General features: G+C 53.6%; 1 protein-coding gene across 2 annotated transcripts in view; it reads right to left on the reverse strand.

Moving 5' to 3' along the window:
- Window positions 1–14,231, reverse strand: part of LIMK2 (LIM domain kinase 2) — a 54,399-nt gene that overhangs the window by 5,753 nt on the left and 34,415 nt on the right. For both annotated transcript variants that reach the window (XM_019754270.3, XM_019754271.3), the window contains 11 exons: window positions 10,578–10,713; window positions 9,803–9,912; window positions 9,025–9,213; window positions 7,771–7,876; window positions 7,213–7,409; window positions 5,338–5,524; window positions 4,412–4,498; window positions 3,582–3,713; window positions 3,283–3,339; window positions 1,284–1,349; window positions 184–358 (listed from right to left, as the gene is read on the reverse strand). In XM_019754270.3, coding sequence (XP_019609829.1) covers window positions 184–358; window positions 1,284–1,349; window positions 3,283–3,339; window positions 3,582–3,713; window positions 4,412–4,498; window positions 5,338–5,524; window positions 7,213–7,409; window positions 7,771–7,876; window positions 9,025–9,213; window positions 9,803–9,912; window positions 10,578–10,713 — 1,442 coding nt within the window. The remainder of the gene's footprint in view (window positions 1–183; window positions 359–1,283; window positions 1,350–3,282; window positions 3,340–3,581; window positions 3,714–4,411; window positions 4,499–5,337; window positions 5,525–7,212; window positions 7,410–7,770; window positions 7,877–9,024; window positions 9,214–9,802; window positions 9,913–10,577; window positions 10,714–14,231) is intronic.

Consider the following 14,231-nt stretch of genomic DNA (forward strand, 5'->3'; position numbering starts at 1 on the left):
GCCTGGGCTCAGGGAGGAGTTAGCGGCCCAGTCTGGCGAGCGATAACCATCAGATCGACTTCAGCTCTGGGTATTTGGCGTTACACTTCACAGGCGTCCCCCGGAGCTACCAGGGCTCTGCTGTAAGATGTGGCCCCCAATTCCCCTCTGGGGGCATGTCCCCTTCAGAGCACCAGGACTCACCGTTCAGCATCTCCGGGGCCATCCAGTAGGGGTTTCCCACCACAGTGTAGCGCTTCTTGCGGTCATTCTTACGCAGGGTACGCTTCTTGGTGGTGGCCTTCTCCACTGGGGGCTTTTTCCTCTCTTCGACTATGAGCCGTGACAGCCCAAAGTCTGCCACCACCACAGTCTTGTCCTGGTAGGACAGGGCCAGGTCAGGACTCGGTGGGGACATTTCCAAGAGAAGCCATTGAGAAGGGGAGAAAGGGTGAGTAGCAAAGGAGAGTCACAGCCAAAGCTCTGGCGGACGAGGCTCAGCATTTGTTTTCTAACAGTCTGGTATCAAGTGCACAGCAGCAGATTCCCCAGACCTGGGGGCACTCGCAGCAGAGCCCGTGGAGCCTGGAGGAGTAAGGATCTGGGACCTGGACAGTGGAACTCAGAGGCAGCACAGGGGATTTCTTCTCTTTGGTTTGTTCCCCATCCTGCCTTATTCCCCCAAAGGCTTAAGGCCACGGCGAGAACCAGGATAAGATAGAAAAAGGCAAGGTGGAGGCAGTCAGTGGGGGATTTGGGGGAGATAAACTCTTCAGATAGCGACAGGGATGTCATGTGGAAAAGGGATTAAGATTGTTTGGTGTGAGTCCAGAGGGTGGAGCCAGGGCCAGGGGACACCCAGGAAGCCTAACTGCAAGTCAACAGGAGGAATAACATTGTAACAACTGGAGCCTACCGGCCAGTGGGACAAATGCTGGCCCCAACCCCGTCACTGAAAATGCACTAGCTCTGTGGCTTCAGGTGCCGCAGCTGTAAAATGGAGTCCACCGTGAGCTGCTCTCCAGGACCATCATGGGGCAAAACCAGGAAAATTGACAGGGCTCTCTAAGTTCAGGTAAGGAACTTCTGAAATCCATGCTAACTACAGGATTTCAAAGGCTGCTACTGGAAGGAGATGGAATTGTGTCTGCATTTGTCTGGGAGCCCCTAGAAGACTGAGAAGGGCAAGATAGGAGCCCTACGCCATATCTCTGGTCTAAAGCAAGAGGGTCAGGTCAGTCTCCTTTGAGACAAGGAAGCCAGAAAGGCTGGGCCCCGGGGAGGCCCAGAGCGGTGGGACATACCAGCTTGATGAGGCAGTTGTGTGAGTTCAGATCCCGGTGGATGATGCACATGGAGTGCAAATAAGCCTGGAACAGAAGGATGGGCGGAGTCAATCAACCAGACGCTGACTCTGGATTTGGGGCCACAGAACCCGCTCTTCTCCCAGGCCATCTTCACCCAGCTTCAGAAACCAACCTGGACTCCAGAGCCCAGGTCCTCCTGCTGTCACTCCCTTGTCCTAACACCGACAAAAAGCCAAGGCTGCCTGGGCTTCCTCTCTCTTCCTGTTACCTCCTGAAGTCCCCAACATACTGGGCCCAGGCCCTAGCATGTCCCCCTCCCTTCTACTCATTTACTTAGAATCAGGCCAGCTGAAGTGAGTGCCCTCAGATGCACAGCTCCTGGTCCCCTCACCCCAAAATCTCTGGCTTCAGCTACCCTGGGTCCCTTTAGCCTGTGACAAGGGAAGAAGTGACCTCTTCCTGGTCCAGCTGGCTCTGTATTCCTCATATTCCCCTCCCCTGAGACTCGGGACCCTCCTTGCTCTCTGTCTGCACTTTGATTTCTCCCTCTTCCTACCTAAATGTTTCCAAACAGGTCTGTTTGCTGTCTCCTTCCTCCAGGCCTCCACCTTTGGCTCTTCTTATTCTGAAGCCACTTCCACCTCCCCAGGCCCCTGCAATACTGCTTTCATTCCCTAGGCTTCTGGAGGTGCCCTCACACCCAGGGAGCACTTCCTGAATCGCTGTAGCTCGTGCCCTGCCCTCCCCTCCACACAGGTTGCCCACACCTCTCCCACACTACCTGCGTGCCTGCTTTTTCCTTCCAGCCCTTCTCGAAGCCACCTTCTGTTACGTGTTGACCCCCACGAACCACACGTCAGCCTCAGCAGGCACCTATCCTAGCTCTTCCCAAACCTGTTTCCCTACCATAACTGCCACCCCCTGAACGCCATCATTCTTCTAGGCACCTCAAGCCACCCAACCCCTCCTCCCTCTACCTCTGCTCCCTCACTGCCAACCTGACTCCACCCTGCCTCCCCATCTTCTGTTCCCCCAGTCATACCTTAATTCAGAAACCTGAGATGTTTCATTAGCACCCCCCTCACGTCATCCTGCCTTGAGTATCCCCCAATTCCCCCCCAACCTGCTGACCACACCAGACTCATTTGCAAAAAAGCACAGCTCTGGCCATCAAACTTCCTTGCTTAAAATTTTTTTACATGTCTTTTTGGCTTCCTAAATCAAGTCCAGACACTTCAGCTTAAAAACACAGGGCCTTCACATGCCCCTAGACTAATACTGTCTTCACGGACCCCACATGAAGAGTGATTAAAATCTCAGGACTGACTAGCCCAAACTCCTAGCTCTGTCCCTTTCTAGCCTCAGCTTCTCATCTGGAAACCAGGCTGTGGTGAGGAGTAAACAGGCACATGCATGTTAGTCCCTCAGCTCGTGCCTGGCACTTAGAAAGCACTCAGCAATTGTCACTTATTATTGCTATCATTGGTAGCATTCTTTCCCAGGTAAAACACTGTTTCCTCCCAGGTTTTTGCTGCTGTCCTCTCTTCAACCTTGGGGTCTCTCTGCCAAGAGGAACTTTTGTCCAATTCTGCCTCATCCTTCAGGGCTCAAGTAGAACGCATTTCCCCCTTCTCGTATTTCCTAGGCAGCGAGGTTCTCTGCTTGCTCCAAAGACCCTGAAGACCCTGGACAACTCTGTGACAGTAAGGCCAGGCCACCTTGTGCTAGTTTGCTTCTCCAGCTTGCCTCGCTCATGCATGCCCTGTTTGCCCTTGAAAATTTGGATGCTTTGAGAGTAGGGCTGTGAGCTGAGAACAGCCATCTGGGGTCAATTTCACTGGCACAGAGAAGCTCAGTACACAGCTGCTGAATGACCCAGTGCACACGCTGCCTGGGGTGGGGTCTCTGCGTTCCAATGCCTGCCTGCAATCCTTGTACCTCTCCCGACCTCCTCCCTCTCCCGTAACCCGCTGGCAAAGTTATTGCCAAGACTCACCATTCCAGAGGCAATGCCTTTGGCAAACCTGACCTTCTGCTGCCAGGGGAACGGGTCCTGCAAGATGAGGAATGTCCATCAGAGGCTTTTGGGCCCTGTCCCACTCGTGGTCCAGGCTCCATGGGTCAGCACGATCTGCCAGCGAACCCTCCCTGCCTCTGCCCAGTCCCACTCATATGGCCCTTTGCATGCAAAACAGCAAGTCTCTCTGGCCATCGTGGCTCCAGGGCGGTGGTGATATCGGGGTCCAACTGACAACCCACCAAGGCTCTTGGGGACTCTGGGGGTGGGATGCTCACCACACTGCGTACAAAGTCCTTCAGCGTGCCCCCCTCAATGTACTCTGTTAACAGGTTCAGCTTCTTGTCCTTGTATAGCACGCCGATGAACTTGAGCACGTTGGGGTGGTCCAGGCTGCGCATCACCTTTACCTGGGGGTGGGGGAGGCCAAGGAAGGCGGGCGCTTACTTCCCCCTATGTCTTCCTCACCCTTTCCCTCCAGGGGTCAGCTTGACCAGTGTTACCTGCACCTCCTGCCTCCTATCTTATGTGATGGTGAAGAACACCTCCACATGGGTGGGAAGGGCCCCCCAGGCCTTACCCTCAGGAGCCTGCCTTTCTAGGAAGTGCACGGGGGGATGTTGGAGTGGAACGGTCCAAGAGTGCACAGAGGCCTGGAGGACAGCACCTGGACCACAGCCGTACCCAGCCAAATTAATGGAGCACCTTGCAAGAGGTGGGAAAAACTGAAAATGCTCAAGGGTTGTCAGTTCTCTGGGAGGCCCCACTCCAGGCTCCCTTAGCAGGCTGCTCAGGCAGTGATTCCAGTACCTAGTTGTACTACAATGATCTGCTTTCATGTGCGTCACCCCATTATCCGTGAGTGCCTCTGAACCACACCTCATTTGTTACTGCATCCCTTGTACCCAGGCCCTGTCTTTAGTACGTGTTCGTGGAGCAAATAATAATGCTGTAATTCAAGGGGCAGGGACATTCCTCTAGCACACTTTTCGGCTCAGCCTTTAAGAAAATGATTTCAACTTAAGCTTCCTCTCGGAACCATGAGTTAGTAAGGTCTTCCCTCTTCCAACAGTGACACCAAACTCCTAACACCACCCCACCTTCTTACCTCAGTCAGAAAAGTCTTCTGTGTTTCCTCGTCACACCGAATTAATTCCTTCATGACCATCACTTTGCCTGTGGCTTTGTGTGTCACCTGCAAAGAGGGCGATGGTTATGAGTGCAGAGACCAGAGGCAGTTCTGGAGAACTGTGTGAAAATCTATGCAGCTGGCCATCCCATGCCCTGGAGGACACTGAGCCGGATCAGATGGACAGAGTTCACGTGTAGAAGACACAGCACAGAGCAACAGGGCTCTCAGAAGGGAGCACGCCCTCTTCTCTGGACAGCTGGCTGGGCATGCACACAGGAGAGGTAAGAATCCAGAAAAGGGACGTGCGGAAAGAGGCAGGAGGGGACGCTTTCAAGCCAAGCAGGGGCTTTGATCATCTGACACAGGAATGTCCCTTGAGTGAACAGAAGTCTGGGGACAGGAAGGTCAGTGCCACAGACATGCGCCAGGGAGCTGGTGGGCCAGGGGTGAGCTCTCCAGCCCCAATGCCCCGAAAGCTGAGACACATGGCTTACCTGACCCCCCCTCCCAGCTCTCAGTAGAGGAGGAGGAGGAGAAAAAGAGAGAGAGGTTAGTCCCCAAGACTTCATCAAGGAGGCAGGAGCCACTCCCCTGTGTGCTCCCTGTGGTATGCCCAGCACTGAGGCCTCTGGGCGCCTAAAACACCCACTGACTGGAGGTGGGAGGGCCATGGCACAGCTCACCCCATCCCCGGTCTCCAGGTTCGCTAAGCTCACGGCAACAGCAACGCTGCCCGTGGGCGGCCTGGGAGGGCAGGGGTGCAGCCCCACGTCACCTGCAGCCAGGAAGGAGGCCTGGTGTCCTGCAGGGTGTAGGGCGAGACCATGTGATAAGAACTCCCCAAAAACCAGTAAGAGAGGGATGGGGGGCAGAGGAGCAGAGCAGCTGCTGCCTGTGTTTACCTTGATGGCCTGCCCAAAGAAGCCCTTTCCCAGGACCTCCCCGTGGATCAGGTCACATGGCCGGAAGATTTGCTGGGAGTAGCTGCTGGAACAACGGAGGGATTCTGAGCGGCTGATGTCTCGGCTGAACAGCAGGGGCTCCTTTGGGGAGCTGGGGCCGGGGGACTTGGAAATGCTGTTACTACGCCTGCAGATGAGGAAAGAGAGAGGCGGTAAGGATAGGGTAGTCCTCAGAGACCCGCCAGAAAACTCTGGGGGCAGGAACCTCAGGGCCACCCATCCATTCCAATGTCTGTAGTTCAGGGGCTATGATGGGGGAGGAGGGCTCATATCAGACCGATGTGCCCTTTGGGGGGCTGCAGACATCAGTTTAAGTGTAGTCAAAACACATTCAAAGCAGGAACCCTGTGTACATCTCATTTGGAATAACTGACTAGATGCTTCTGGCTTATAGTGCTCAATACGTGACAGCATTGTAGGTCGTGCGCCACCTTCCGTGTCTGCTGGGTTCAAGGTACTAACTGGGTCAGAGTGATGGCCCACTGCCAGCCAAAAAACGACCGAATGGGATTTTGGATATTCTGCACATCTTTGTACCTGTCTACATTTCCCAAACTTTAAAATAATAAGCATGTATAATTTGTACAGCAATAAATCCACTATGCTTACATTTTTGAAAGCAACAGTAATAGTAATGGTTGCTGACTGTTAGTTACTTTGACTCCCTGAAGAAGGGACAAGGTGGCTGAAGTCCACTGCACTGCTGGTGGGCTGTGACCCCTCCCCCTTCTCTCTGGGTGTGCTCGTTTCACTTGGGCGACCTGGAAAGGACTGCCTGCAGCTGCCCAGCCCTTGCTCTTCTGCTCAGTCTCTTGCCAAGTGTGCCCATGGAGTATACCAGGTGAGCTGCCCGCTCTCTTGCACGACAGCTCTCTGGCCACCACCACTCACATCTTCCCTCTTCCAGGCCATGCACTGGCCCCAGGCCTTCTCTGCCCTCTGGAGCCCTGCCTCCACCAGCTCACTCATGCAGACTGAGGCCAAGAGTGCAGTCAGGGGTGGCAGGAGCCACCTGTGGGGAGGGCCCTATTTCCACCAGGTGTCAGCCAAGAGGGCCCTGTGTGATTCAGTCTATCTGGTCAGGAGGGCAGGTAAAGAACCTGATTCCCAAGCACTGACCCTGGGATGGCACTGTGCTACTTTGCATCCGTTCCCACACTGAATCCTTGCATAATTGGTGAGATAGCCAACTTTATCTTGCAACTCCACTTCACAGATGCAGACAGAGGTTAGGAGAGGCGAGTGATTTGTGGAGGGAGGGAGGGAGCTCAGCTCACAGGCGGGCGCCATGTGGGTGTGTCTGCCTAGAGACCCAGCGTGCCAGACTCCTACTCGTTGTCTCCCGACTCGGCACCTGCTCCCTCCCCACACACCTGGACAACTCTGAGGTTTCAGGTGTTGGTCCCTCAAGTCTAAAATAACTTGGGTTCATCTCTTGCTTCATAGTTTTCCACGTCCTTATTTATACTGCTTAATCCTATCTGTGCCCCTACTCTAGCCTGAGCCGCACGCTCCCCCCACACGCCATGCTGCCTTTCAGGGTCCCATGTCACTGCCTCCTGTCTAGCTCAGGACTTCAGTGGACAGAGGCTGACCCCCTGGTTTCTAGGGAAACCTGGCAGACAGCTGGGTCGGCTCACACACAGGTCCTGGATATGAATTGTGATCTCCGTGGGGGGAGCTGGGTCAGCACAATCCTCATAGCCTGTCCCTGGCCAGCTGGTTCCCTTCTTAACTCTGCTGGCTTCAGAAAGCCAGCTCTGCCTCATCTGAGACGGGCATGGGACAGCACAGAGCGAGGGTGGAAGGTGGCACCTCAGGGAGCGTCTCCTCAGTGTCCCTTCCAGATTCTCCTTGGTGTCCAGGGTACTGAGGGTGTGGGACTGTCCAGCATTCTGCATGTGGGGAGAGAGCCGTGCATCCAGCCGCATCTGGTCCAGGCGCTGGGAGACGGGATCATGTTCAATCAAGAGCTGAAGCGTCCGGCTCGTCTGGCTAATCGCATCCTCTACCTGTGGCCAAAAGCAGTGTCAGGCTGGCTCCCACAGGCTGCCCCAGACCGGCTGCCCACCGCCAGCCCAGACGATCCAGGTCCAGTGTGGCCGATGCTTAACTTGGCTAATGGTGACTTCCAGCTGCCACTGCCCCACAGTACACTCTGCCTGGCATCCTGTCAGCCTCCCCCTCTGGGAGGCCATCCCTACTGCCTGGGGAACATGCCAGGCTGACAGAGCAGTTCACCAGTGGTCACAGGCTCAGTGGCCAGACAGAGAGATAGACTAGGGGTGGGGAAAGGTAAAGACCACAGCTTGATCTCCCAGAGGGTCTGTTTCATGTCCCACCCCCTTATAACAGACTGGACACACACTCTACCTCCTCCACTCGGAGTGTGCGGACGGGGGTCCCGTTGATCTCCAGGATGCGGTCCCCCGGGTGGATGGCATTGCGGTTGTTGGGACTGATGTGCATCCGGTTGACCCTGGGCCAGACGAGAGATGAGGTAGGGCAAAGGCATCCTAAACACGTGCTGGACCAATTTCACTCGCGCAAGGAAGGCTCACCAGGTCCCAGGCCCCTATTGGCCCTCAGGGCCCAGGCCACTCACAGGGAAAGGCCACTCACCCAGCAGAAACTTGGACGCCATCCTCCCCATCAGAGTTCCCTCACTGCCCCCGACCCTCGCCATCTTGGAGAATCCTGCCGTCTCTCCGTCACCGTAGTTACCAACATCGCTCACCTGGATCTTGCAACAGCCTCCTATCTGGTCGCTACATCTCTGGGCTCGCTCCCCTCTCACCAACTTCCACACCAGCGATCCTTCTAAGTAGCTAACCTGGTCGAGTCACTTTTTTGCTTCACTCCCTCAAAAGTCCTGCTAAATCTTCAGAATCCAGACCCTCCATGACTTAACAGCCCCATCTCTGGCTACTCCCAACCCCCGAGCGCCACCAGACACAATCGCAGAGTCCCACCTCTGCCCTGAACACAAGTGCCTCCCTCTTCATCTACAGTAGACCTCCCCTTTTCCTGCCCCCCCAACCCTAGTACCTCTCACCTACACTGCAAGCACCCCGTGCCCAGCACACAGCAAGTGCACAGTCATGACTTACAGGGTTGGCAGCCACAGGTGCCTCGTTACTGGTACTGAGGTGGACACAGACTCTTTCCCCATTTGGCCTCTGACCTGGACCTAGGATGGAATCTTAATCTCTTGCTCCTCCTTCCTCCGTTCACTCAGCCAATAAAACAAGAATCAGTGAACACCTACTGGATGCCAGTCACTGTTCTAGGCCCAGGGCACGCAGTATTGAACACGACTAAGTTTCAGAAGGAACTCGTGCGGAGGTCAGATGATAAACCAATACACATAACCAAGCCAGAGAATTTCAAAGAGCAAACATGATCTGAAACTTGACACGTGAAAGGTGAGCAGTTCCGGCATTAAGTATCTTAGGTGGGAAGCAGCGTAGGGAGAGAACGGTAAGGGCCAAATCCCAGGTGTGGTTATGAAAGATATGAGATGAGGACGGAGGGAGCTCCACCGAAGACTTGGGAGCTCTGAGCCCCTTGGGGCCCATCTACGGACTCTGCTCAAGAACCCCTGCTCCGGGTCCTCGCGATACTTACTCTTTTACTTGCACAGTGGTGGCGTAGTTGGAGCAGGCACTCTCCACAGACACAGAGAAGCCCCGCCGGCCCTCGGGGGTGGCTGGCATGGAGATGTGGGTGACGGAGTAGGGCAGCTGGTCCTGAACAGACTCCGTGGAGAGCCTCTCAAACATGGGGGCCAGCACCAGCTCATTGTGGCACTTCCCACTGGGGAGAGAAGCATACAGGGGCTAAGATCACGGAGCCCCACCTGGAAGCCCCCAGCAACCACCACACCATGTGGCTTTAAGTAACACGACCCCTAGTGTCACTCTCACTGTCCTTGCCACAATGCAGCTGGCTGCTCAGGAGGAGGAGCCCGGGTTCTCTGGGGCGGGCTGGGACAGGGGTGAGGTGGCCTGGGTTCTCTCTGACCCACTGAGAACCCAGCCCCCTCCCTGACTTCTTTTGGGCCTCAGCCTGACTTCTTTTGTCAACCAAGGCAGTTGGACTGAGTGACTCTAAGGGGCTCTGGGATCCTTCTCTGAGAAGGACCGTCCAGCCATTCTCTCCCTCTGGGAGGGTCGCAGGGCAGAGTGTTGTTATTCTCCCAGTAGGTAAGGCCAGAGGCCAGAGGAATGTTAATCGTTCTGCTTATAGGTTATAGAGCTGGTTAAGAGCACTGCTGTGATAGGAAGGAATCCAGTGCTCTGATACCCCAGTAGTCAATCCTTCCACCCCTCTCATGCTGCCCCTGTCACTCTCTCTCAGCCGCTCTTGTAGGGAGGGGAGGAGGGACACAGGGCCACCATCTTACCAGTAGAGGGTGGCGTGCTGCACCAGGGCATATGCGTCCCCATCCTCGATGATCACCTTGCAGCTCATACAGGCAAAGCACTCTGGGTGGTACTTGAACTCCCCGGCCACCTGTGAGCACGCGGGGAAAAGGGTGGACAAAGAAAGTGAGTCGTCACTGTTACTGCAGGGAGGGTAGGGGTGGGTGAGTGACCTCCGATCAAGGATCTACAGACCCCGACCATAATGTACCTTTGCACTTCCTTCCTGCCCTAGAGCTTCCAGAGGAAGTGTCAGGTTGCTGCCTCCCTATCATTTCTGAGATTGTAAAAAACTGTTTTGGTCTCAGCCATGAGAACAAATCCCCAGAAGCAATCTCCCCCTTAGAAAGGCACACAGGGCTGGCAAGTCTGTGACTGGGCTTGCAGCCCTTGGTCTAGAGCAGGTAGGGGAGGCGGAACCTCTCTCTGCCAGCTCATTCCAGATTCCCTGAACCCAACTTAGGTGTATCCTCCTCTCTACCTGTGATGCTTTCCTTTGAGGCCTGCATCCCCTTGTGCTGTGTCTCCTCCCCACCTGCCTACCCAGCCACGCCCAACGTCAGACTCTTAAGCCTTTGAGGGAAGGATCTTACGTGGCACTTAACAGGTGTTCAACAGATATCTTTTCAATGGTTAAATAAAAGGGCAAGGCCAGCGCGGATGGGAAGACCAGAAGATGCATGGCCATGGGGATCTGGAGACACTTTCAATGGACTCTGATGACCAAGAGGGGCAGAGGCGGGGGACTCCACTCACCATGACGGGCCCTGTCATCAGCAGAGAGCAGCCGTGGCAGAACTCCCCAAACTTCCCCCAGTAATCCTTGTGGCAGTACAGCTTCCCGTCCTTCTCATAGCACCAGTTGGTGAGGGGCTCCTGGCATTCTGAACACCTGAAAGACGAGACGAAAAGAAACGTTCCTGCATCCTCGGGATTCAGATGTCTCTGGGATCCAGTGTTTCTTAACCCCTTTGGGTCTTGAAGCTCTTGGGGAATCTGGTAAGAGTCAAGAAGCCTCTCCCAGAAAAATGCATATGCAAGGAAAAGGTGCCTGTAATTTAGTTATGGAGTGTGTGTGTGTGGGTTAAGAATTGAAGCCTAATTATGGCCTCAGTTAAGAACCTCTGGTCTAGAGAGATATCTCGAACCAAAGAAGCTTAGACACTTGTACGCTTCGAAATGTCCCCTTCACCAACAGCATTACTGATATGGCATTCTTTCCCCCAAAATAGTAAGCATAAAGAAACAATCAGGCAAATCCAGAATGCGGGTCATGCAATAAGACAGCTTGTCTAGACTCTTCCAAAATGTTAATGTCACGGGGGGGTTGGGGGGAGGCACAGAGATTAAAAAAGCCTAGAGACATAGCAACTAAATTCAGCACCTAAACCTTGGATTCGATTCTGGATTGAAAACGATAAACAGCCATGAGTGACATTTTTCGAACAACTGAGGAAATTTGAATTTGGACTATACATTACAGTATATTGTGAAATTGTCGATTTTCTTGGATGTGATAACAGTACTTTGGTTACATAGAAGGATTCTTACAAGAAACATTAATTAAGGGCGAAAGTCAAGATACCTACAACTTACTTTTAAACAGTTTGGCAAAAATAAACACATTGTGTGTATGTGTGTAGAGACAGATAAAGTGGCAAATGATGAATCTAGGTGAACTTTTCTATATATTTGGAAAATTTTAAAACAAAACATTGGGGGGGAAAAACCAAACTCCATTAGCACTGTGCACGGTGTATGTTAGACCACAGTGCCTTTCCCTCCAGTCCTGGGTGTGAATCTCCACCTCAGTCCGGTCAGGTGTGTTCTCAGGCCAAGTCTGCACGCACGAGCTCCTGCTCATCTCTGAGCCTCCCAGCACCCAAGCTAAGAGCTCCCTGCCCTGCTGAGCCCATGCCACCTCTTCTAGTTAACAGACTCTCTATTCTTGTTGTCAAGGCCTCATACCACCCACACTGGCCACATCTCTGCTTCTGAGACAGAGAGCAGCTGCCTCTTGGTTTGAATCCCGACGCTGCCACTTATTAGTTACGTCATCTTGGGCAAGTGATTTCACTTCTCTGACCCAGCTTCCTCATCTGTAAAATGGACGACTGTGAAAGTGAAATCGTATGTATGAAAGTACACATAGTCCATATAAAAGACCTGGTCCAGTAGGAACTCAGTAAGTGTTAACTATTACAGATGATACTAACGGGAGCTCACGTTATCGGCCACTTACTGCCACTAGCTGGGTAGCTCTGGACAACTCTCAGTAGCATTTCCTCATTGACAAAATGTGACCTCTCTCTGCCAGCCCATTCCAGAGACCAATAGCATCCTACCCATAAAGAGCCGCCGCGAAAATGGTGATAATGTAAATAAGTTAACGTATGAGGAAAGCCTTTTGCAAACCGTGAAGGGCAAAGCAAGCGTATTATTATAGCAATTTGCTAGGCACTGCAGATATAAAAGATAGATAGCTATACAAGGTCCCCTACTCCACCTTCCAAGAGCTTACAATGAGCTGAAGAGAATGTCTAAACAAAACTTCATAATGCAAGGTGAGAGGCCACCATGAGTGCTACTGCCTTCAAGTGCTATCGGAGGCAGGGTAGAGGAGGGAGGCAGGGATGAATTGAAGCAGCTGTGGAGAAGAAGGAACGGGAGGAAGCTGCGGAGCTAGGGAAGTCTAGAGAAGCAGGAGTCTGAGAATCCCTCCTTCTGGAGTGTCCAATTCCCCTAGGTGCTCAACAAACAGGTGGCTTCTGTCATCGGCCACCCCCATCCTGTATCATTTCCTGCTTGTCCCATGGAGGCTGAACTACAGGATCGTAAGAGCTCAGTACGGCACCAAGAGTATGGATACGAAGTGCCTAGAACGGGGCAGTGAGAACCATAAATTGGAAGAGGCCGAGGGGATGACCCTGTTCTGGGCATGCAGCTCGGATTCCTCTCTGTTCAGGTTCTTCGGAGCTACGTGCTCTTGGACAAGTCCCTTTCCCTCTCTGGCTTCAGTTTCCCCGCCTGTGAAATGACACGATTAGACTGGCTATACCCCAGACCTCCTCAATTCTGTGCATATGGACATTTTTCTCTAGAGGACCCACGGTTCGGATCTCAGCACCACCACTTACACCTAAGTGATCGGCTGCTTCACTCCTCATTTGTGAGCCGGCACCATCACCACCGACTTGCGGGGTACAATTCAATGAGGTTCTGAATGGCTGTGAGGTGCCCAGCACAGGGCCAGCGCTAGAAGCGGGGGCTTCCCTTCTCGTCTCCGACCTTCTGACTTAAAGCTCTGGGGTACCTGTCTTCCTTCTTCACTAGATTGTGAGCTCCCTAAAGACGGGAACAGTGTCCCATTTAGTCTTGGTGGAATCAGCACCTTGCAAACGGCCTGGCAGAGTAAGCCCTTAGCAAATGTTTCCAAACCAAACATGGTGCGAGCGGCAAGAACCAGCAGTCCAGGTGGGAGCACAGGGGCTCGGGGGCTCATGGTCACCGGGTCACGCTTCTGTCTGCAGTGGAGAACACCTGGTACAGACGTATGTGGACCCAACGGCAGACCTGGGCCCTGTGACGCCCTTGCAATGGCATGTGCGCTGTAGGGCACGGGAGCACCAGGACACGTCCTCCTTTCCATTGCCAATACCCTGCTTTTGTTTGCTGCAAATGCCCTGGCCAGGCCCAGCAGAGGGAGCGGGGAGAGAAACGAGTGTCGGCATGTAGGCAAGAGGCACGCCAGCCTGCTGGGAAGAGCACCTGGCTGGAGAGCGACATCACCAATGCACATCTATGTCAAGGAATGCCTTTGCAAGGCACGGCCAGGAACCAGCCAGTCAATCACCACTGGTGTCTATCTGCGCAGAACAGGCTGATGGGAGGGCTAGGGGTCTCCAAGCTGTTTTGCTACGGAACACAAGTGGTTTTTTGGCCACTGGAGAAAGTGCCACGCCTTCCTAGGACATACAGTCCTAGCTTTGATAGTAACAACAGCTACTGTTACTGGTTACTTGAGTGCCAACCACATTCCAGGCACTCTAGGAGGTGCCTCATAGACTTACATTATCTCCAAACCTGACCACACCCTGCAAGGTGACAGGATTACCCCGTGTGTTTTCTAGACTAGAAGACTGAAACGCAGAGTCAAGTCGCTTCTGCACTGTTGCCTAATACCTGACGGAGCTGGAATCTGAACTGTGTGTACCTGGCTAGGAAGCCATTCCCACTGTACTGTATCACCGGCCTAAGGCGGCACGTCTGCTAAGCTGGGCCTCAGGATTCGCATCTGTGAAAATACAGAGGCTGGAGCCCAGAGCGCTCAAGTCCCCTGAGTGTTACATTGCGTGAGGCTTCTCCTTAAGCCCAAGTACCGAATATTAAATGGCAAGATTTTCCTCCTGC

The sequence above is a fragment of the Rhinolophus sinicus genome, chromosome 9 (assembly GCF_057876585.1).
Source record: "Rhinolophus sinicus isolate RSI-liver-muscle chromosome 9, RSI-T2T, whole genome shotgun sequence".
Taxonomy (NCBI): domain Eukaryota; kingdom Metazoa; phylum Chordata; class Mammalia; order Chiroptera; family Rhinolophidae; genus Rhinolophus; species Rhinolophus sinicus.